Source organism: Crocodylus siamensis, chromosome 2 (genome assembly GCF_052110815.1).
Source record: "Crocodylus siamensis isolate JL-2025a chromosome 2, ASM5211081v1, whole genome shotgun sequence".
Taxonomy (NCBI): domain Eukaryota; kingdom Metazoa; phylum Chordata; order Crocodylia; family Crocodylidae; genus Crocodylus; species Crocodylus siamensis.
In genome coordinates this window covers 92,692,738-92,717,050 of record NC_143396.1, presented here as the reverse complement: position 1 = coordinate 92,717,050, position 24,313 = coordinate 92,692,738, and the positions used below count along the sequence as shown (strand labels likewise).

The window sequence follows — 24,313 nt, the reverse complement described above, 5'->3', positions numbered from 1 at the left end:
TTTACGGGATTTTCCTCCTATAGCAACTACCAGACAAAGTCAGACTCTAAACTTATGAGGAATTTTTTTTTAAGGTATACATACATGTGTATTGTTTTGTTTTTGACACTTTTTTTAAAAGTACATTTTAGATGAATGTGTTTCATGTCTGTACACATACGTACACATGGATGAACTGTGCATAGTCAATTTACTGTGAGTTTTGTATTCAAATCTTCCAAGTTCTATGGGAAAAGCTTTGCAAGACAAATAGCTCTGATTATATTATCTTTATAAAATAATAATATGCATTAAAATAACATGAACAATTTTAGTTAAACAAAAATGTTGAAATTTGTAGTTAAGACTAATACTGTCATGAATTCATAATACTGTACTGTCCTTAAGAATTTCAGAAGATATATGATTGCACAGTCTTAAAGTGTCCTAACAGAGCATCTACCAATAATAGATTAAGATGAGGCTAAGTTAAATTCCTTCAAAAAGAGTGGTAACTCAGGTGTTCTCATATTTCGTTTCAGTTACATGTAAGGTACTTTGACTTATCGTAATAGTTATTACGTTTTATTAATACAATTGTCCATAGCGCTTTCTTGCTACAAATAAGATTTTAATAATATGTATTATTTTTTAAGTAATTCATTGCACCAACATTAAAATCATACAACAGCTTGCCTGAAGATGCTTACAAAATGGGATCCAATAATTTGGTCCAGTATCTATGACACATGATAACAGATCTTATAATGAATTACAAAGAAATAACAATGTATGGACATTTTATTATTAACATACTTTTTGCATTAAAGCTTCCTTTATTCCTTATGTATGGCATTTGGAATGCTCAGTAGACTACCTTTTCATGGAAGAGAATAGTTGCTACAGCCAGGAGTATATGGAATTATAAATGTACTATTATTATTATTCTAATATATAAACTCTCAGCATAGATGGCTTATGTGTGTTTTGCTTTTGTTGTAGGTTTTAGAATCACTTAGAGGGCCAAGTAGTAGACATTTTTAAATTATGCTTAGTATTAATTGATCTGAACTTTAGCAAATCATCTGTGGGTGTCACAAGGACTACTTGCATGAGCAAGGATTGCAGAGACTTTTATTTGACTAGTTGGAAACCAGCCTTCATTCCTATGGTAACCTTTTTGATACTTCAGTGCATTTTCCCCCTATGGTCTGATGGTTGCTTTGGTAGGATTTTCTGTTTTGGTATTTTAATCCCCATTAGACAGGGATGGAAACTCTATATAGTTATTTTGCTATTTTGAATTAAATTAATTTTTTCTTTATTCATAAGTGTTAGTCTCTTTACAAATATTTTTTATTAGAGAAAGCTATGGCTACAGTTTAGTGTGGCACTGATAGCTGTTGTCTTTTTCAGTATATCATGCACTGAGAGGTCAAAGCAAAAGGTGAATTATTATAAATTAAAATTTAAACCAGATAATTTCTCTTTCATGCATTTCCATGCTGTTGTTTTTAAACTGATGTTTCTTTGTAATTAGTATTTTGTTAGGACACAGTGTTATGCTCTTCTCAGATGTACCCAGTACACTTTTGCCTCAGTTAAGGGGCTGATTTTCTTTAGGTCTTAAATTAATGAGACTCTCAGGTTTAATTTAATTCCTGGTTGACTGGTAGTAAAGGTTTCCACCCACTCTTTTTTTTTTTTTCAAATGGGAATAATGTATTTGTGTGCAAGTTAATTGGGTGGGAGTGGACTGAAGGCAAAATGAGGAGGTAAGATTTGTTGAAGGAATGGAAATGCTTTATATTAGAAGTCTTTCAGCAACCAGGCCCACTCCTGGTAGCACCTCTCTCTTGCCTGGTTTCCTAATGAATCTTTCTTTCTCTCTCTGATTCAGTCTTTTTTTTTCCCCCTCTCCCACAAATCTTCAGCGGCAGAGCAAAATGGTCACTCAATCCAATCCAGCCTGCATTCCTTCACAGCAGTGATTTCCCAGTGGTGCCAACATCAGCAGGTGAAACTCACTTGAATTACTTTATTTTATGCAGTTTTAAAGTACTGCTGACTACAGTATCACCAGGAAAACACTATTCTGCAAGAGTGCAAGTGTGACCAGGATGCATGATAAGTCTTTTAGTTTCTCTCTTTGGGTGATTAGTAGAAGGTGGGAAGGTGCCCTACAACATGGGAGTCACAAAAGATTATCCTTTGTTCTTCAGAGAGGTGATAGGTGCAGTGGTATAGGCAAAGAAGGAGTTAAATGAGTCCCCCATAAATAAATTTACAATAATTAACTAGTTCCTTTTGTGGATAAACTTATGTTCCTGCCTTATCTTGCCATAGAATAGATTGTGATTTATAATCAACATAACAAATATTAAAACTGCATGCATTTAAACTGCACTCATTCTATAACTGGACCAAGTATTAAAAAGTCAAACTAAATGTCCTGTCATGCTCATTGTCGTTCTCTAGCTTGCTTGACTGGAGATTTGCTATGTATGTTCTTTGCCTCAGTTAACTGTTTCATTTTAACAAATAACTATATGTATTAAGAAACAAGCAAAACAGGTAAGTTTTATTTCCTCAGGGAGTTTGATCTTGTTACATTATGACAGTGGGTAGAAGAGGTTGAATTTCAGAAGAATATTTAGAGAACATTATACTTTAGATTCAATAAATGACCAAAGACATTGTAAAATTAGATTTATTCCCCTGGGAGTTAAATAGGACTCAGTGGGCACATCTACACATGCGCTTCAATGCACATTAAAGTATCACTTATTAAACCTTGCAATTTAGTTAATGCACATTAAAATAGGCTAATGTGCGTTAAGCATCACTTTAAAACCATGGACATCTATACACATGCTCTGGGGTGTAGGCCAGGCACTTTAATTAGAGTGGCCCCAAGAGCCGCTCTAATTAAAGCGCCTACAGTGTCATGTGTATGCAGCATCCCTGCACTTCAAAATGGTAGTGGGGGTGCTTAAACTAAATCTCCCCTGGTAAGCTTTAGTTCAAGCACCCCCACCACCATTTTGAAGTATGGGGATGCTGAATAGAGGTGACACAGAGGCTGCTGGAGCATGTTAATTAACAAACTTCAACAGACTCAATCACTTGAGCCTGCTCTATGTGCTAATTAGCATGTGTTGGATCAACTGTTCAGCACTTGTATAGGTGTCCACATATGCTCTTTAGTTAATGCACGTTAAGACCGGCTAATGCTCATTTTCCTAATACCACACCATGGGGGTGCTAGATTTAATGCACATTAACTAAAGCCCATTAATGCATGTGTAGACATGCCCAGTTTCAGTCTACAGTCTTGGGTGTAGATGAACTCAAGTTTATCAACACTTCCTAAATTAACATTTTCCTTGTGGCTGACTTTTTTTTTAATGTGGATAGCATTGTGTTTAGGTGAGTCCAGCTAAATTTACTCCTGAAAAATTATGGTAGAAAATTGAGAACAAAACTCCAAATTGGCAAAAGTAAAAGGTGCTGATTTATCATTGTTAGGTAATGAATGCCCTCAAAACATATGGTGGTAAATGGAAATTGAAGGAGTTAGCCCTTTCCAGAATTTTGACCTTTGTTCTATTTCTGTGTAGCAGTGGTTAAATGTAGTTTGTCTACTGGCTAACCTAACTACAAATGCTCTCCCACTGGTGACTCAAAAATCAGAAAACTCATCAGTTTCAATCTGCAAAGCTAAATACTTGCAGTTTAAATGCTTTTTTCATCCTGAGTGGGTTTCATTATGAGCTCTTTGGGGGTCTGTTCTTTGAACTGTGCACAGAACACCCATTAACATCATTAAGAGCTAGGCATGTAGAAGGAAAGGCAAAGGGAATGTGTGCTTTTAACTTCTGGGCATTATTTAATAAAGTCATTCCAAAAAATGTGAAAGGTAAAATTAGTGAAGAAGGAAATGATTGTGTGCTTTCAAGTTTTGCTTTTTCTCTACTAGCTGTGCTTTCATTATAGTTACTTGTATTTATTTCTTCATAATAGCCATTTCCCAAAAAGAAATATAGTATAAATAGTAGATTAATGTGTAGGCTAGGTATTCAAGGATTAGTGGTGTTTGTGACACGAGCAAAAGAATAAATCTCCCTCTTGCCACAGCTTGCAACTACAGTGTAAGATAAGATATTTGACAAGTCTTAGTCCTAACATGTAAAATAATATGCACTCCATGATTTTCAGAGTTTCTAAAACTGACTAATTTATTGAGATCCTATTTGATCAGTAGCATAAGGGATCTGATATGAGCAATCAGCCTTCACATTTATATAAATGTTTTATTCAAGATGTCATACAAGTATATGTCATGTATGGCTTTACCTTGATTTGACCAAAATGGTGCCCATTTCTTGAGAAGGAAGAGGAGAAACCTCCATCAGCAAAAATTGCAATTTGATTGTTTGGCAATATTTGTTCACCTTTGCAAACACTAGAGGCAGAACACTGGTGCATCTACATGTTTAACAGTAGAGTTCTTGGTTCTAAGGTTTTCTAACCTCAGACTGCAAAGACAGTCAGAGTTCAGCCCCATCTGTTTGCCCTTCTCCCTAAAATCTGAATACTTTCCCTTTCCTATTTATTCTTTCTATTCCCTGCTTTATTTTCTTGGACATCTAGTAAGCCATTCATTTGTAGTGTACGTTATACAACTCAAGATGGTATGATGTGTGCAAAAATGGTCTAAAGCCATTCAACATCAATGTAGAAAGCTGGGAGGAGCTCACAGAATCCTGTCCCAATTTTCAGGGAACATTTGGCATTGAGCGCAGCTCAGCATGAAGCGACTTTGATCCAGAGGATTGAAGCAAAGTGAGAATGAAGAAAGCAGCATGCTGTAAATTTGGACATATGGATCTGTGAAACTTGCAACAAGTTCTGTTGCTCTCAAATTGGGCTTGCAAGCCACAAACACATCCATCAGGCATTTGACTAGACCTCTTACATGTACGCCATAATCCAGATGACCAACAATTGCCAACTATGCAACTATCATTTTCAGCCTGATAACCTGGTTCACACTAGTGGTTGCAGGATTTACCCTGGTGCCAAGACCTGCATTAGAATCCTCTTTTAGGGGTGTTAGAATACAGAAGAAAAATCTATTGCTGGTCCACCCTTATATTTTAAAACAATAGAAGTGTTATTTATTAACAGGTCATGTAAAATGTTTTATTTTCAACAATGAAAAAAGGGAAAAATCTCTTTCCAGACTAGCAGATATGGAAAAAAGAATACAATGAAAATGTGTCTTTTGTTTAGTCCCTTTCTGTAGGGCTATGTGAAATTTCACCGGCAGTGTTGTTTCCACACTGTTTTGACTTGTTTTGAGCTCAAAACAGCAAAATTGAAATGAAAAGGCGAGTTTCAAAACAGCCTTGAAACAAAACAAGGCAAGTCGAAATGTTTCAGAATTTTTTAAATGTTTTGAGTTTCTAAGCTCAAGCTGGGCTTGCCTGCAGCGGAACAGAAACTGAAGTAAGGGGGGCGGGGGAGTGAGAAGGAGTGCTCTCATAATTGACTGTGAAACTGGCCAGTGACTGTCATACTTTCCTGAGGTCTCTTCCAATCCCAGTACTTTGGGGGAAGGATGGAAAAACAGCATAAAAGGCAGCATTGCTTGAGCTGCCCTGCTTTCTGCCTTGGTGTCAGGTGAGTGAGGGCGCACCTTAACACATGCACAATGTCACCCAACATGTCATGAGTTTTGCCTGTCAGCAGCTAGAGGTGCAGAGCCCCAGAACCCAGACTCCCCCGCACCTATTTTCTTGATGGCTGGCAGACTTCGTGGCTGCAGCAGGGCCTAGCAGGCCTGCAGTTTTCACTCCCCTGTGCTCCAAGACAGACACAGTCCCACAAGCAACCATGTCACAAGTTTTGCCTGTCAGCAGCCAGAGGTACAGTGCCCCAGAATCCCTGCACCTACCTCCTTGAAAGCTGGCAAACTTCATGGCCTTAGCAGGGGCTAGCAAGCCGGCAGTTTTGACCCCACCGTGGCTTAACACATACACATGACATGAGTTTTTTGCTTTCAAGACTTTGAGGTGCAGTTTCCCTGAAGCCCCTGCACCTGTCTCCTTGACAGGTTCATGCCCTCAGAAGAGGCTACCCGTCTTGCAAGTTTCATCCAAATCAGGCCAGAAATGACAAAGTTATAGGCTGTTTCAAGCTTCCTCATTGTAGCCTGATGGCGAAACGTCGAAACAGCGAAACTGTTTTGACAAAACAAAATGGATCCGTGGTTTTGAATCAGAATGAAATTTGAAACTAAACACTGTTCCATTGAAATGTCGAAATACAAATCGAAATGGAACGGTGCCATTTTGCACAGCCCTACCTTTCTGTGGTTTGTATGATATTACATAAATAAATTAAGTATGATGCATTATAAAAATGTTTTCTGATTTTATGAATGTTTTACTTATGTTTCATAATATATTATGATCTTCCAATTTCTAAGTTCAGCAGAGGGTATGGCGCAGCTCTGCAGGGGAAAGGGGGCATGGCCTAGCCCCAGTCCAGCAGGCCTATGGGGTGTAGGGGGCATGGCCCAGTCCTGGAAGGAAAATGGGGTGTGGCCCAGCCCCGCAGGTGGGGGGGAAAAGGGGCTTGAGCCAGCCCCAACCTTGCTCCATGGGGAAAGGGGGCATCCAGCTGGGGGGGGGAAAGGGTGTGGCCCAGCTTCACTTAGCAGCAGAGGTGGGGGGAGGAAGCATGGGGTTTTGGGAATATGGCTGTGGGGGAGGGTGTCCCTATTTATATCCACTGCTCCCCGCTTAAAAATTTCCCTATCTATGGGGAGCACCACGGGCTCGATACCTGTGGCTCTGTGGGCTGCATTTGACCTGAGGGCCGGAGGTTGAACACCCCTGCTTTAAAAGTATATTGTGATTCGGCCACGAGTCTAATTGTTTTCATGAGGTGTAGCATAATAGAGATAAAATTAATGAACGATGGAGATGAGATAAAAGTGAGTTGTCTTGTTTATTCTCTCATCATTAAAAGAAAAGTGGCCATTCAATTAAATTGAAAGGAAATCAATTTAAAATTCATAAAAGGAAAGACTGTGATACATAACAAATAATTAACTTGTGCAACTCACTGACACGTGATACCATAGATATTAAAAGGATAAGCTTTTATGTAGGGAATGAGAATATCTACAATTAAATTAAGTAGAAATTAAACACCAAAAATGAATACGTAGGCACAGATAACTGTCAAAGTCTATGAAGAAACTTCCCTGAAGCTATTTCATAACTTTTTGCTGCCTTTTTTTTACCTTAGTCCTCAATATTATTATTATATTGGTCTGAAATATTATATTATTATACCTTTGCTGTATTTATAGGTTTATTCAGATGCAGGGTTTCTGTCCTTGGAAGCTGTCAATTTAATAGGACAACCCTAGGTGAAGGAGTAAAGAAAGGCGGAAGCACAAAAACAAAACAAAAAACAGTTACTGTGAAATTAGCCTGTGTTCTGTTAGCCCCATTCCCCAAAAGTACATTTGTTTCAAAATTTGCACTACTGTAGCATTTGTTTGTAGTGTGGAAAGTTTTGGGGCAGTGTAAAAGCCTTTGGAGAAAATATGGTCCTAAAGAAGATAATAATTGATGTACATTTACCAGCCACAATGCTGTGCTGTTCAAAGATACCTTTAGCTATCTTGGAATGGGCTAGCTTATGTATTGTGGTATACCTGATACAGGGTAGGGGCATGACGAGATACCTGAGCTAGCTCCACCTACAGTGTCTCTGAAACTAGGAGGATTATTGTTGTGTTAATGTGATCCTACTTGCAGATTAATAAGGCCTGATTCTCAGCAGAGCTAAGTAGCCCAGGCACAATGTCAAGCTAGCACTGTTGTACTGCTTCTGCTTGAAGAGCTAGTTGGGGTATCTCTGCATGGTGCTATCTTGCACCATGTAGATGGGCATAGAGGTTACTGCAAAGCTACATTTTTAAAGTGTCCATGACTCTTCTACCTTTTTACTACTGATTTTGGTGATAAAAGCGCAGGTGCGCTTCAACTTTTGTTCATTATGATTTATTATTTCAGTTGTAACCTTTTTCAGTTGTAACTTTTGGAAATTACATTAGAAAAAGTAATGGATGCTTTATATGAAGTTAAATGCACGACTCATTCGTATATTAAAAAACATCTCTTGGAACACCTCAGTTCAGGGTCAGTATTATGGTATAAAAGCAAGCATTCCACACAAGCTTATCACCAAGGAGGAAAAGTTGGTTAAAACTATGCTCCTATATCGTATCTGGTTTGAGAAGGATAATAACCTATGTAATCAACTTTAAAAATGCCGGATTATCTGTGATTTTTTTTTTACTCTGGTTTACTAAACTGTTTCCTTTAATTAATAATCCATACAACTATTAAAAAAAACCCAGCTTCCTGGCTATGATTGCTCCAGGTCCACGTTGACCAATAGCTTCAGCCATTTTCACTGTTGAAAACATTACATCAGGCTTATTCCCAACTACATAGCGGATATGCAATGGGACAGAAGTTATTGGAGCTTCCAAGGTAACCATTGTATATGTCTCTATCCAAAAAAGTGATTTTGAGACTAAAACTACTCCCTAGTTCTCCAGGGACTGTAACAGAAAAACAAGTCACAAGAACATGCATACATTCTGTTATAGCTCTTGTATTCCAGTCCTATAATATTTATATCAACAGTTTCATAGTAAATGCACCATTTATTGCAAAGACAATATACAAAATGATCTTTTAGGTTCAAAAAGAGGAAAATAAATTAATACAAGTTCACATTTGCTTAGGAATTAGCTGTTAAACTATAATACTGAATGCCAGCCCTCTTGATTAAATTTTTTATCCTTTTCTTTAAATCACAGGTGTTGGCTATTTTTTTGACTGTACTTGTTTAGGAAATCTCATTCCGTGTCTGTGATTGCCAAAATATTTTTAGTGATGTTAATTTTTATGGATGATATTTTCCATTGCATCTGAGCCAGGGTGTTTTCTTGTGTTTCTGTTATTTCAGTGACCTTACCATCACTTACAGTATTAGCAAACTGATATTCTGCAATATTTGGGTATTTTTCTTTGGAACCTAATGAATGGGAAGCCTAGCTTGATGTGGTAGTCTTAGTATTTCAAGTTGCGTTTGTATTTCAGAGTACTTAGGGGTGTATTCTGGTACTTTGTTATCTCTAACTCGGGTGGGCAAAATGCAGCCCACAGGCCAGATGCAGCCTACGAGGCCATTCTGTCTGGACCAGAGAATAGCCCCTAAGAAATGAATATTTAGCTGCCCCTGGCTGCCTGTCATGCAGCTCTCAATGGGATGCCAAAACTCAGTAAGCGGCCCTCCACCCGAAATAATTGCCTGCCCCTGCCTAACTGCTTGGAAGTACTGACCTTTAAAATAGTGGAAATATGTAAACTTTCAGTCATTTATAGGATTTGCTATTTGATACCTAAGCTAATAGGCCTGTGAGCTAAGAACTAGCTGGCTCTGTACAAATGCAAAAGTTCTACCTTTTTGTCATTGCTAGGTTTGCTAACTAAATCAGTCAACTGGTTTAATCACGAGTTGTGCCAAGCATCAGAGTAATAACACCTGTTAGTTTTACATTTAATCCTAAAGATATACATAGTCTTCATTCTCTCTGAAGAGTAAAAGCCTAAATCCTGCCATGCTCAAATGTGGGTTTAATTGGTTTGGGATAAGATTTGGATGAGCAATCTACACTGTCCTAACCGTGTTCTTAATATAGCAAATGGTAACATTTCCAGCCTTACTTGATGATTTTAGTTTTTATTGGACAGACTGCCATATTTTTCCCACAGGTATAAATGATTCATTACCTATGCAAATGCATTATGAGTGTATCTTGACTAGTTAGTAGTAGGAATATTGGTCAAAAGATGTGTGCTTTTAAGTGCTACACGTTGCATTCTACCTGGAGAAGGAGGTTACAACAAGTTTTGTAACTGTTATAACCAACTGAATTAAACTGCTTTAACTACTAAATCTTACATTCCCATAGTTTTCTTCGAATTTCTTTATCAGTCCTTTCTATAGTATCATCTTTATTGCCATTATCACATCGCTTATAACATACGGCACATTGCCAAGGAAAGCAGGCCAGTGTCCATCGTCATGTAAAATGTAGAGGGGAAAACATAACCAGAACAGATCATAATTGAAAAGCAGTTCCAAACCACAGTTTCAAGGCAAGGAGTTTTCGTTTTAGAAATGCTGTTTCCATTTTGAATTTTTCTCCCGGAAAATGTGATATCTGACAGGCATAGTATTAACTTTGGTTGATGAATTTAAAAATCTATTTCTTTAAAATTAAAGGTTGACTTTGTATTTGAATATCTAAAAAGTGCTCATTTCAGTGGATTTTGTTTGCCATGGTCAAGTCACTAAGAAAAGCCTGACAGTTTGATTATAAGAGCACTTTAAGAGGAAAAGGTGTAACCATCTGTGCATCCCTGTTGGGTAAAAGAAAAAAAAAACAGCTTCTATGAGCAGAATGACTGAATTTGAGGTTTAGCAGCATATTTTTAGACCTGATCATCTTACACATTTCCTTATTATATACACAACAGTACCTACTTTTTGAAGCAATTTTACAGCATTTTTAATAAGAAATATTAAAGTGTGACATGAAGAAGAGAATAGAACAAACTTTAAAAATGTTCATTGTAATACAATCTTAACCCAAATTGTCACTGTAAGCAGAGGGATGTGTGGGTGTCTGCAGTTGTTTATGCAGGGTGTTATTCAGGAATAATTCTAGATGCATATCTTTTTTTCTGGACTAGAAGTACCTTGTTCCTATTTAGTTTAAATCATTTCCAGAGTAAATTAATTAAACAAGAATCAGATACTCTTATTCCAGAGTGCCCCCATATGCAGAAGTTCCTAAATAGTTACTGTGCTTTTAAATTCACACTATACTTTAAACTGAATGAATTTTCAAGCAAACACATGCCTTTGATAGATATGGGATTTAATAGCTGCTTAGCAAGTGAACCTTGTATCGATTATACAGTAGCAAACCTGGATGAACTGCTGTCATGCAGTGTCTGCATTTGCTTTTTTACTTAGTAAATTCAGTGCGAACAGAATCATAGGTTAATTACTATACTGTTTGAAGAATGTTTTTCCCCTTCTGTGGAAATTAAAGATTTCCTTGAAAATCAAGCCCTCAAGTATTTTTATTTGGAAATGCCACTGTGGCGTTTATATTTTTTTTTCTCTCCTCTCTGGCTGGACTACATTTCCCATGATGTGTGGGAAGAGAGTGCATCCTGGCAATCACATAGTCAAGTCTGACAGGGGAGCTCAGCTCCAAGAGAAGACTGGAACCATGAGACATCAAAGCTACATCTTCCACAAACATTTCAAAGTCAAAATATTTCATTTTTCAACACAAATATTTTGATTTTCAGCTGAAAATCCCCCAAAAATCAGGTTTTAAGATTAACAGATTTTCAGCAAACTAATACCGTCTTTTACAGAAAGATACTTTTCGTGGGTTTTTAGTCAAAACTCAGTTTTTTTCATCAAATTAAGAATTTTGACAGGAAATATTCACCAATTGTTTTCATTACTTAAGCAAAATAAGTACCTATGTGGAATGCTTGAAAATGTTAAGTTAGTGCACATTTTTGCAAGTATAGTTTTCCTAGATTTTGTTGACATAACTATCCGTATAAATTGATGAGTGATACAGTGCCTCTTAGGAATTTCTTAGCTAAAATAAAGATTATGGGGATTAATACTTTAATTGTAAAGTAGAAAAGGCCAGCTAAAAGGAGTCTTGTGATGTATTGAAAGGGGAGTTATAAAATTAAAGAGATAACTGGTAATGTCCCTCAGAGATTGGTCTTGGAATTTATCCTATATAATATTTTTGTTAGCAGTGTTGGTGTAAGAGCCAGGTGTGTGTTTTATAGAATTTGTGGATGACATGAAGTTGCAGGTAGTGCTAATATGGAAGAGGATTGGATTATCATATAGGAAGAATTGAATTACCTTGTGAAGTGAAGTCTTAGAAATAATATGAAACTCAAAATTGTGCACTTGGCATCTGATACCAAGAAGTATGGCTATAACATAGGAGGGCCATGCTTTGGAGAAAGAGGGGAACTTGACAGATGGGTAGCTTGTAGGGTGACTGTGAGCCATCAGCATGCTACTTTGTTGAAAATAATAAATGCATAGGGCATAGTAAGTAGATTATTTTAGTAGAAAAATTAGTAGCAGAAAATGAGAATAGTGCATTGTGTATGGTTCTAATTTTCAAAAAGGATTACTTAAAACTAGAACAGGGAAAGAGACCTGTAGAGAGAGTTACTAGTATAATTGGGGAAATGGAGAATATTTGAATAGGTGATTAAATGACTTTGGCTCATTTAGCTTAGCAAAATAAAGACTGAGAAGGGTAATGATCTTACTAAATAAATTGGGGGGAGGAGCCCTCAGGAATGAACAGAGCAGTTAAGTGAAAGGGTAATATTGGTACAAAACTAAATGGCTACAAACTGACAAAATGGTCACAAACAAACTTTAACTGGAAAATAGAAGATTGTATCCAAATAATGAAAGAATTAAGTTTTGGAATGGTCTTCTGAACCAAGTAGTGATGGGAAGGAACCTGAATTACTTCAAGGTTTCTTACCATATTATCCTGCAAAGGACAGTATACTAGGTTAGGGGTGTTGATGATATGATTCAAGAATCAAATCATATGATATATAATTTAGAGCAGGGGCAGGAAAAATACAGCCTACAGGCCAGTTCCGGCCCACCAGGCAATTTCATTTGGCCTGTGGGGCCCATCTGTAAGCTCTTGGTAAGCCCTGGCCCTGGGCTGTCCCTCTGCAAACTGGTGCCTCTATGCAGGAGGTGCAGCTCTGGTTGCTAACCAACCACCCCCCATCCCAGCTTGGCCTGACCTGTCCCCAGCCCCAAGCTTGGGGGCAGTAGAGACTAGAAGCCTCTGCCTGGCAGAGGTTTTTGCCTGGCCACCTCGTGGCTGTTCCCAGCCTCCCTGCCTGTGAGCCTGGAAATGCAGGGAGGGCCCCACTAAGCCAGGACCAGGGACTTCCACTGGGGGAAAGGCTGCAGGAGTGCAGAGAGCTAGGCGCTATGGGGCCAGGCTGGGTTGGTCTGCATGCTGCAGGCACGCAGGAGCTGTGCACTGTGGGGCTGGGTTGAGCTGGTGGGACTTGGGCAGAAGCTGCATGTTACAGGTCTGTGTGGGGCTGACTCTACACACTGTCACCACCACCTGTGGCCGGGAACTGGGGTGGAAGCGCAGGAGCTGTGTGCTATGGGTGGAGCTGGCCCCATACCCTGCCACAATGTGGGAGGGTGGGAGCACTTTATGGGCCAGGTGCCACCATCTTTGGCCAGAGCATAGGGAGCTGTGCACTGTGGAGCCAGGTGGGATGGTGGCCAGAGCATAGGGAGCTGTGCACTATGGGGCCAGGTGGGGTTGGCCCCACTTGCAGCCACCACATGCAGATCCAGGGACTGACATACTCCAGGAACTCTGAGGACCCCCCCTCCATACATACACGCCCCCCACCCCCGCCATACCCTCAACACACATTCACACCTTCCCACAGCCTCCACACACACTCCCATCCCCACCGTAACCTGACAGCCCCCCCACACACGCTCCCACCCTTGTCATACCCCTGTCATACCCACAAACACACCCATTCCCCCACCCTTCCCAACACACTGCACCATAACCACACACCACACCCCCCCACAACCCACCACACACACCCACCACATACACCCACTTACCACTACACACAATATACAAGAGTAAGACTGAATTTTGAGCTATTATGCAATCACATCTAGGTGCCCTATGGAAACATGCTTAAATTAGAACAAAAACATTTTTTAAAATAAAATAAGTTATAGTAGGTGTTTGATTTTTTTATATAGTATATGATTTTTTTTTTCTGGTTTCAAGAGAGCAATCCCTCCCCCCCCATAAATACTTCTGGGGCAAGGGAAGAGACTTCAGGTGGCAAAGGTCAGAGGTTAGGGGCAGGACTTACAGCGCCAAGATGGCTACCAGGGAGCAGGGCACCTGTCAAGGGGAGCGACTACCCGTGTGGCCCTCAACAGTTCACCAAAACTTATTAATTGACCCTCCAGCCAAAATAATTGCCTACACCTGATTTAGAGTCTTTGCTATCCCCGTGAGGAGAGGTTAATGGGAAACTTGTTTAACCATATGGTTGGAGGTTGGTAGTCTCATGTTTTGTGGCTTTTCCTACTCATGTTAAAGGACAAGACAGAAGTTCCCCCAGTTTCCCAGTTGGTTTCTGAGTTTTATTCCCTCTCTCAAAAGTATCCTGGACTTTAGGCACAGCTAGAGGTTGAGCTGGGTACACAGGTGTTTCTAACAAAAGGGAGAAACCTCTCAGGTTCCTATCTGGTGGATTTTGCTCACATGCTTAACATCAAACTAATAAACACATTCAGGGCCAGAAAGGAGTTTTCCCCCAGGTCAGACTGGCAGGAAGTGTTGGGCCTTTCTTCTTTTCACTATTTGCTTCCTCAGATCATCTAAAGTCCTTGCTAGTGCCGTAGCTAAGGCATTGGTAGTGCCCTTGCCTCTCCTGCTGTCTTTCTATGGCAAACTGTAGATTTTTTTTTTTTATTTGGTGTTTTGTGGCTGTGTATATGAGGCCAGAATGCTTTGCCTGTGAAAGCAGAGGACTAGACCTGCCATCCCAGGGAGTCTCTTTCAGTCTTAAGCTCCTAATAAACAATATTACTTATCTGTGCTAATTTCCCAGGGCTTTTCTCTGCCTCCATGATAGACAAACTAGCGCCATTGTCCAACAGTTATTAACCATTATTACATTATTATGTAATGAAAGTATAAATAGCACAATGAGTAGGTCTGGTAAACCTAACAGTTTAATAAAGATCAGACAGAGAAGCAATATTATTGCTAGCGTTGTCAGTAATATCTGAAAGCAGTCATTTAAAAAGCTGAGTAATTTAGATTTCTGTTTCCCAGTGTTTTACTCTAACATCTAGTCTGTGACAGTTACATTCATGATGTGACCTTGGTTAAAACACTCGACTTCCTTATGGCTTGCTCACAGAAGCCGTGCAACTGTAGAAAAGCAAGTGCTGAATATTTGACATACGTTGAACAAATGTGTTATATAATAATTAATTGTAAATACCTGAGTACTCTTGTTTCTTAATAAAGAACAAAGATACATGTTTTGACTGTGAGAATTTGTTAGAACGTAATTTTTAGCTGTTGATGTCAAATTAATCTGCTTCCATGGACTACTACAAGTAGATGTGTAGTTTTGAAATAGTCTGTTATAGCTATTTGGAACTTGGTGTAAGACTCTTTAGGGATATTGTTATTACTCTTTTAATTGGCTGACAATATTAAAAATAGTGAGTATGAGAAGATGTGCAACTGATTGTGCCTGCCAGAAGAGCTGCTAGATCTAGGGCCAAGTTGTACTCACCCATTCACAGATATGGAGAAGGATCCACAAGCCTACCTTTTCTCTGAGCCACCACATGTTGCACTTGCACATGGCAGTGCTGATGCTTGTACCTTACCACTTAAGGAAGGTGTGGAGCGAGCACCACTCTGCTGGGTATGCAAGAAGTACGATAACTTCCAGCACTCCTGGTGGGAAATGCTTTCATACTACTGCCTACTGAAAACTGTTGTCTAAATTCACAGTTCAAGAATGTGGTAGATAACTGTTTAGGGCTGAAGCTGGCCTTCACAATAAATGTCACCTTATAAAATGTGGGAATTATTTTCCTAACCCTCCAAAATGATTTCCCTATTGTGACATGCAAAATACATCTTGCCAGAGTTTTGGAAATAGATCATCTGGAGATAAATATATATTTTCTTTTAAGCTGCTTTTTAAAAAAATGATATAAACTAATAAAATATAAGCTTAAAGTATAATGAGGGTAATTGAGCAGCATTGTAAAAAAATGTTCCTTTCTCCTGTTACCTAAAGCCTTATCAGATATCAGGATCACTAAAATATCTATTGACTTGGGAAACTTAAATTGAAGCAATTTATAACCACCTAGTCTTTACACAGTGGACATCATAGAGTGTTTTTTTTATCTGTTTGTCACCTGTTCATCTAATATCAATAATTAATCTTGTGGTAGTTTCTCACTTCAGTATTGATAGGGTATAGGTAATTTAAAATAAGCAATATAACATTAATATTGCATGTGTATTTAAGACAACTCTTGTATCCAACCAGGAGGTACCAGAAAGAACTGTGGGTTTCTAATTTTTCAGTGTAAAAAGCAGCACACCTTCCTATGACTTATTTATTGAATTTTGTGTCATGGACAACGTGAATTTAAATATTCATAATTTTTTTTCGTTTTTCCTCAGTTCTTCATTGAGGAGTGTATCAACTGGATCTTCAAGACCCTCCAAAGTTTGTTTGGTGTGTGGGGATGAGGCTTCTGGATGTCATTATGGTGTGGTCACCTGTGGCAGCTGCAAAGTTTTCTTCAAAAGAGCTGTGGAAGGTAAATGTTGATGTGGTTATTTATTTTAGATTCTTTCTGATATTTTTGTATTTTGTGATTAATTCCACAATGTTGTTCTGAAAAAAATGTTGAATTAGCTCAGCACTTATAAATGGCACCGCTTTATCTGGAAAACATTTCTGAAACCATTGCTAGTATACAGTTTCTAGAAAATTGGTTAGTCTGAGTTTTTTACTCCTCTCTTTTTTTCTTTAAACATGCAGAAAAAATGTGTGTAAGCAAACTAACATACACAGACTTTTTATAAGGAAATATTTTAGGCATTCTGCTGTACTTCAGGATTTGCTTATTGCCAAAAATGTGTGGCTTTTTTAAATGTAAGTTTTAAGTAACGCAGCTATGTGCCCATAGATCTGTGTTGTGCTAGGCCTCATTAATGTGTTCTTCTTTCCTCTGAAAAAAAAAGGTGACTTTAAGGCCAGGGTAGATTGGTGAGTAAGCCAGGAATGGACAGTTTCAGATTACTTAGAGGTAAATGATGAGCTATTCTTTCATTAAGATTAAATAAGGCATATCAGTTAACAAATGGCTGTGGGGCCTCTCCTTTTATCCTATCTCCTGTTAAGAGTTTCTCAATCAAGAGAACTCATTTGAATTACCTTGCCTGCTACAGAAAAACATTATTAAATCTTAGTAATTGTTTTAGCACCACAGAAAAAAGAAAATGCTGTTTGTAGCCTCTTTGCAAATGTAAAACATTTCCAGGGTGGTAGATATAAGTTTTTAAAATAGGATTAGACCTTGAATGAAGAAAAATTCTTTAGAACAAGTACAGCTTTTTTGACTACTTAGAAAATGAAAAGTTGTTCATAAGTAGAGTGATTCTTCCTTAATTCAGATTTCCTAGACAAAACTGGGAGTGTCTGCACATGTGCTTTAATGGGCAGTAGCCTATTTTATTGCACTTTAAAGCATCACATAAAAACACATCCTATTACACTGATTCGTAGTAAAGTAGGCTACTGCACATTAAGAATCACTTAAACTGTACGCATTTGTAACTGCCTATAAAGGTAGCCTAATGTGCATTGGTTTAGTACCTCACACTGGAGGTACTAAATTTAATGAACGTTAAGAAAAGCACTTTAGTGCACATGTAGACATGATCCCTATGTGGGAGAAAATACATACTCAATGGGATGCCTAACTGGTTCTGGGAAAAGTGCGTGGTGAGACCAGGAAGTGGTCTTCCATTGTTACATGATTTAATTTCCTTGTGAGTATTTAATCAACTGTTGATAACAGAGGTACATATCCATTTGCCATTAAGTAGAATACAGGTCTGAAAAGAAGATTCCTCAGTGAAGCAAGTTTTAAGGCATATATATCTTCTGTAGTCATCAGGCAAACTAGATTAAAATTCTTGAGCAATGGAGACCTGGAATCAATTCATTATTTCACAAAGAATTATGGGCTAACCTTGAGATTAGTAGCAGGCTACAGGCCCCTTGTCTGCTGCCCTCTTGGCTCAGATTTTACCTGTGAAGATTAAGTAAATACTCTGTATTTAAAATTTAGAGTTGTCATAATGTTCCATGTATAGAATATAATTATTGGAGGGTCATTATTTAAATTTGTCATTGCTACCCCCCCACCCCCTGTTGCTGCAGTACAGCAAACAGTGGTGGAGGGAGCCAGCAGCAGGAGGAGTTGGGAGACAGACAATTGGTGGCAGGTAGTTGGGGAGGCAGTAGAGGGCAAACAGTGGGGTAGTCAGGCAGCTTGGCACTGTCCCTTGCCCTTCCCCACCTTGTCCTCTAGTGCCTGTCCTCCCTCCTAACACTTTCTCCTCCTGCTTCCTGATCTTTCTAGCATCTGTCCCCTGCCTCATGCCTGACTCCCTTGGCACTTGCCCCTCCACACCTGGATCCCTCATGGTTGCTCCCTTGTGACTTTTGCCCCAAGTGTCTCTGCCCCTTAGCCCCTTCACTATCTCTGCCCCTGCCCCCCATCTAGCCCCTGCTGTCTGCTTTCTCCCCCCAGGAGAAAGCAGCCCAGTCTGAGCCATGCCAGAGCTAGAACAAAGCTAATCAGCAGTGGGGCAGAGGCTGCATGGGAGGGAGAGGCTGGAGACAGACAGGAAGGGCAAAGGTGGCTTGAGAACAGGCAGCTGCTGTTGCTTCAACCATGACTACTGGTCAGGACTATAGCCAGAGACTGTATACACCGCCCCCCCCCCCCACACACACACACTTTAGCCTTGAATCAAAGATGAGGGGCTCTTTTTCCCATGATAAAGGGGGGTAGCGGGGACTCATCTTGCACTAAGTAAATACAGTAAAACATTTAAAAATTTAAATTAAAATATATAGTATTTTTAAATCAAATGATAACTTTCTCATTGGGTTTTTTATTACAGTTCAGCTTGCAATTTGTAATCAGTTAACAAAAGGAAATTGCCAGACAAAAACACTGAAATGGGACTAACATTGAATATATATTGGTAATTCCATGTACAACTCACTTACAGGGTATAAAGTGTGGAAACATACAGGTAAGCAGAAGTCCATGAACATTCTAGGGTTGTCGTACTGTTTCACAAGAATTTCAGATATTTGTCTTCTGGTGAAAATTTTTAACTGAACAAAATTACTGAAAGCATTATTAGATGCTTGCTTTATTTAAATTGGCTTGTGAGCACCTACAGCAAACCTGTATGTTCACCTCAGCAAGCAGTTTAATAGCAGTGTTACCAATATGCTATCTCTGGTATAAGTTTGACCTGGCTTCCCTAGTTTTCATATCATTGGGCTCTTATACATGTGCAGGGAGCCTGATCTGACATGCTGTAATTGCAGTTATCATTATATAATTATAATTATTCGATTAATCAAGTCTGCTGGAGCATGGAAATTACTAAATTATTAAAGCTAACTCAAAGTGCCCCTCCGCTGTTTTTCAGCATGGAGATGCTGATACACATGATGCTCCAGGTGCTTTCAATCAGCATGGCTCTTGGAGCTGCACTAATTAAAGCACACCCCCCATATTTACATTTCCAGGAGCATGTGTATGTGCTCATTGGTTCTGCATTAAGAAGAAAAGTTCCCATTGATTGCAACTTCTACGTATTTTGGACAGCTGAGACGATTTAGATGGCTCCAAAACTGGGGTTAGAGAATAAAACTATTGTTCTTTGTTTTTTTTTACTGCCAAATTGCGCTTTAACATGTAACATTTAAATAGGCTGAACCAAAAGAACAAGGTTCGAGTCTACCCAGAGTAATTACGAACTTGCCAGTGAAATCCAACTAGGGTAATCTTTTTGTGCAATATCAAAATGATGCAGTGGTCTTCTAGAGAATCATTTTAGCCTGAAGGATTGAGACTCATTACCAGCTTGGCAATTTACCGGAGGATAGATGCAGTTCTTCTAGCAGGAAACAGACTTGTGCATCCATTTAGCACTGAGCCACTTGCATAATATCCTAAGGGTATTCTTTTTGCAAAATTATTTGATATCCTCCCTGTCCGCAAACCCTCAAAAGAAGGCAGGTGGAAGAGTATTCGCAATATGTTTTTTTTAGGCTTATTCATCTCATGCCTTCCTATGAACTATTGTTCATAAAATGAAACATCTCAAAGTTATATATTTCTAAACCGATGTGAAAGACACGTTACAGTGTGTAATTTTTTTAATTAAAATGAGAAATTCTAAGCTGGAGCAAAAGTAAAAAAAAAATAAGCAGAATTAAAGGTTAGAACATTTAGTTCTTAAAATGTGCTTAGTTAACAAAATTAAAAAGGCATTTTTAAGTAAGTTTAGGAAAAATTAATTTTACAAAAGGGACAGAAGTATTCTGGTGCTTAAGAAAGCAGAATTCTTCTTTGTGTTGAATAAACTGAATTTGAGAGAGAGTATACAGTATAAAGATTTCTTTTTACTACCATTGTGCTGCTATTGTATATGTACTTGTGTGAATTATTTTTGTCTATATCATTAGAATGAATTACAGGTGTAATTATTTTCTGTGTTTCTCTCTATTCCCGTATTCATTCTGCAGTATTGGAATAAATATTTTTCCATCATAGGTTGCATTTTTCATTTTATCCACTTTCACAAGGTCAGTGACCTCTGAATTCAACATTCTTCAGGACAAATGTCCATACATTATCACAGACGTGTATAGGATTGGAGAGTCCCTGAATTCTGTTGATTCTGTTCCTGACCTATTGTGCCAATGTGAATTTACAGCCTTGTCAGACTGAAATAGGAGTTGAAGGGCAAGCCTGACAGGTGATCTACTGAAGTGTGAGAGCCAGTGTGTGTTCACGTAAAGACTGCTTCTCAGTATGCAGTTTACATTAACTTGGTATGCTATAGTTTGTGGTTGTAAAATAAAATTATACTAATCACCTCTGTTTTTGATATTGTCACCCAGTGAATATTTTAATGGATATAAGAGGGATCCTTCTTTCATCCCTGCCTGGCAGGCAGTACTGCTGTGTGGAGCCATGGTTTCTATTATTTCCTGCTAACTGGCTTCAGCAGCCTTAGGAAGTTGATGGGAGAGGGGATGCAGAAACAGCTGCAGCTTCACCACAAAAAGAAAAAAAAGTCAGCAAGAAGTTTGGCACAAGTGGAGGAAAGATTAATTAAAGGCAAGGTATTTTACAGTAGATCATTTACAACTTGTTCTGTTGTGGCTGTGGGAGTATGTGAACTGCATAGCAAACTATGCAATGAAACTGAAAGCCCTAAAATAAATGTTGGGTATACAGTACGGATGGAGCAGACTTATTCTGCTGCTGTGTTGTAGGGAAAAAAACACCTCTGCCTGATGCAACCTTTTGGTTTTAAAACTAGCAAGGAGTGAGCGACAGTTTTAGCAGCTTCAGTGCCATAGGGATCCACAAATTGAAGCTGTTAATGACTAGAAAAGCAGAAAAGAAACACTGATGTATTTTTTTAAAAACCTGCTAATGTTCTAATGAAATTAGAAAAAAGTACTTTCATTTTAAATTCTGTTTGAAAGGCCTTTCAGTGACCCCACTTGACCACAAGTGGTATACTAACTGATATGCCCTGACCAGCTTCATTGTCTAGTACTATACTAAAATATACCTCCAGTTCTTAACCACTCTAAAATCTTTCAACCTTGTGATTCCTCACTCTTTACTTCTGGTTCATAGTTGTTCAGGACAGCCTTGGGAGTATAGTGAGACCACTCCTTTAATCTGTTGCTGAACTACTGGTGAGTGAACCAAGCCAGTGATTCTCCATAATGACTGAGCATTGCCCCAGCCTAAAGAGCAACAGACAGGCACCAGGGTAGGAATTTGAAGATAGGCCTACTGTACAGCTCTGAAGATACTATGGCTATGCTACAGGGTTAGCCTTATGTGTGTTTGTGCAGTGTGAGTTTTAGTGAATACTAGTTCCTGAAGTTTTTCAGCTACAAAGTAAAGTTCAGTACATGAAAATTTTTTAGTTAACAATGAATGCATACACCAGAGTAGTTGATCTCGAGTACTTCCATGGCTCCTATGGATACCAAGGTATCTGAATGCTTGCATTAGTGAAGGTAGTTTCTTAAATACTGAGAAGCTGTAGGGGAGTACTACTGTTAGCGGGTGTGTCTACACAAGCTGCTTTACTATGCAGTAGGCTAATCTCCTGCACAGTAAAGTATCACCGTCTACACATGCAGGCATTTACTCTGCAGTAAATTTAGTCTACTGCACAGTTAGTTACTACCTGTAAATTCAGGTAGTAAACTAGCTGTGCAGTAGATACTGTGCAGTAGCACATGTTTAGATGCTGGCCAGTAGGATTAGGGAGCCACAAGGGATGGGAAAACTCCCCCAGTCCTGGCACTGCTCAGCTTCCAGCTCCTTCCGAGGAGCTGGGAGCTGAAGCAGCTCTGGGACGGGGTAGCTTTCTGCCCCTCCACATCCCTCCCCTTATCCTAGCACTGCTCAGCTCCTGGTTCCCCACAAAAGCTGGGAGCTGAGCAGCACCAAAACTTGGGAGCTCCCTGCTTCCCTTTACAGTCCACGGATAGCCAAGAACCATCCCACTTCTGGGGCAGCTCCCAACCAGCTGCAGACTGTGGGGAAATCTCCACACAACCCAGAGTTTGCTGGGAGCTACCCCAGAAGTGGGACAGCTCCTGGCTGGCCCTGGGTCGCCCAGGGAACCAGAGCTCTGCAGCAGCAGCCGTCTCCCAGCCTTGTGCATATCAGGAGCCCTCCCAGTGTATACAGGGCAAGGAGACAGCTGCCGCTCCAGCTGGCAGGGCTCTCCTGGCCCCATGCACGTGGTGACTAGCCCTGTGCTCTCTGCCAGCCCCCGGGATAGCCCTCAGGGGGAGTCTGGAGAAGATTTTCTCCCAACAGGGAGCATGTGGATATAACATCAGCTGGGTGTTTTAATTCACCACAGTATAATTATAAGCCCTGAAAAAGGGTGTATTTGATTCAAGTTTGTTGTTTCCAGTTAGAATAGTGAGATGCTAGTGCCACTGAAAAGTGTGGGGAAAATCCCATCTGGAGTACTGTGAACAGTGCTAGTCACCCATGTTTGAGAGAGTTGAATTCAAATTCTGATAGATGTAGAGAAGGGCTACTAGGGCAGTAATGGAATGAGAGCGCCCCTGTGTTAGAAGAAGAGACTAAAAGGCTCCCAATCTTAAGCTTATCAAATTAAAGGCCTAATAACAATATGATTGTTTTCTGTAAACATATTGGTGGGGAGCACCAGGGAGGGAGAAGAGCTGTTTTAAGATAACAGACAGTACTGGCACCAAGAACAAATGGGTATAAATGAATGGCATTAGGCTAGACATCAAAAGACAGTTTATAGGCATCGGAGCAGTAAGATACTAGAACAGCCTCCTAACTGGAGCACTGGAGACAATAATACCTAACTAGTATAAGAAGGAGTTTCATAAGTATCTGAAAAAGTCCTGGTGAGCTTTGGGAACCTTCTAGAAAACCAATACCTGCTGTGGCTGCATAAGCTCTTTTACCCTTCCCCAAGATTGTTAAACATCACCTTAGAATTACAGCAGTGTATGCTATCAGTCATCTTATTTGCTTCCTGTCCACAGCTAGCTGATCATAGAGTTTTTTCTAAATTTGGAGGGTTTTCATTGGTGATGAAAAGTCTACTGTACAGATGAAGTTACATGTTGCACACACACCATACTAAAGGTACTTAAAACACAAGTGTTTGCACATTAAAGCACAGAGTTTTATCACTTCAGGCAAGGATGACTATGGATGAACAAGGTTTGCTGGGGAGGAATCAGTGTGGCTTTGTCAAAGGGCAGGCATGCCTCACCAACCTGCTAGAGTTCTTTGAGGGTGTCAGTAAGCAGGTGGATCAAGGTGATCCAGTTGACATAGTATATTTGGATTTCCAAACAGCATTTGACAGAGTGTCCCATGAGATGCTCTTAACTAAGTTAGATAGTCACGGGATCACAGGGAGTATACGCTTGTAGATTGGAAATTGGCTTAAAGATAGAGTGAGTATAAATGGTCAGTTTTCAGAATGGAAAGAAGTAAACAGCGGGGTCCCCCCGGGATCAGTGTTGAGTCCAGTGTTGTTTAACATATTAATAAATGAGCTGGAAATAGGAAAAGCTAGGTGGCAAAATTTGCAGATGACACAACATTATTTAAAGTGGTGACGACCAAGGTGAGGAATTACAGAAGGATCTGGCATTATTGAGCTAATGGGCAACTAACTGGC

General features: G+C 39.4%; 1 protein-coding gene across 3 annotated transcripts in view; it reads left to right on the top strand.

Moving 5' to 3' along the window:
* NR3C2 (nuclear receptor subfamily 3 group C member 2) overlaps positions 1-24,313 on the top strand; it is a 332,295-nt gene that overhangs the window by 177,299 nt on the left and 130,683 nt on the right. For all 3 annotated transcript variants that reach the window (XM_090036366.1, XM_090036367.1, XM_090036365.1), the window contains one exon: positions 16,454-16,593. In XM_090036366.1, coding sequence (XP_089892492.1) covers positions 16,454-16,593 — 140 coding nt within the window. The remainder of the gene's footprint in view (positions 1-16,453; positions 16,594-24,313) is intronic.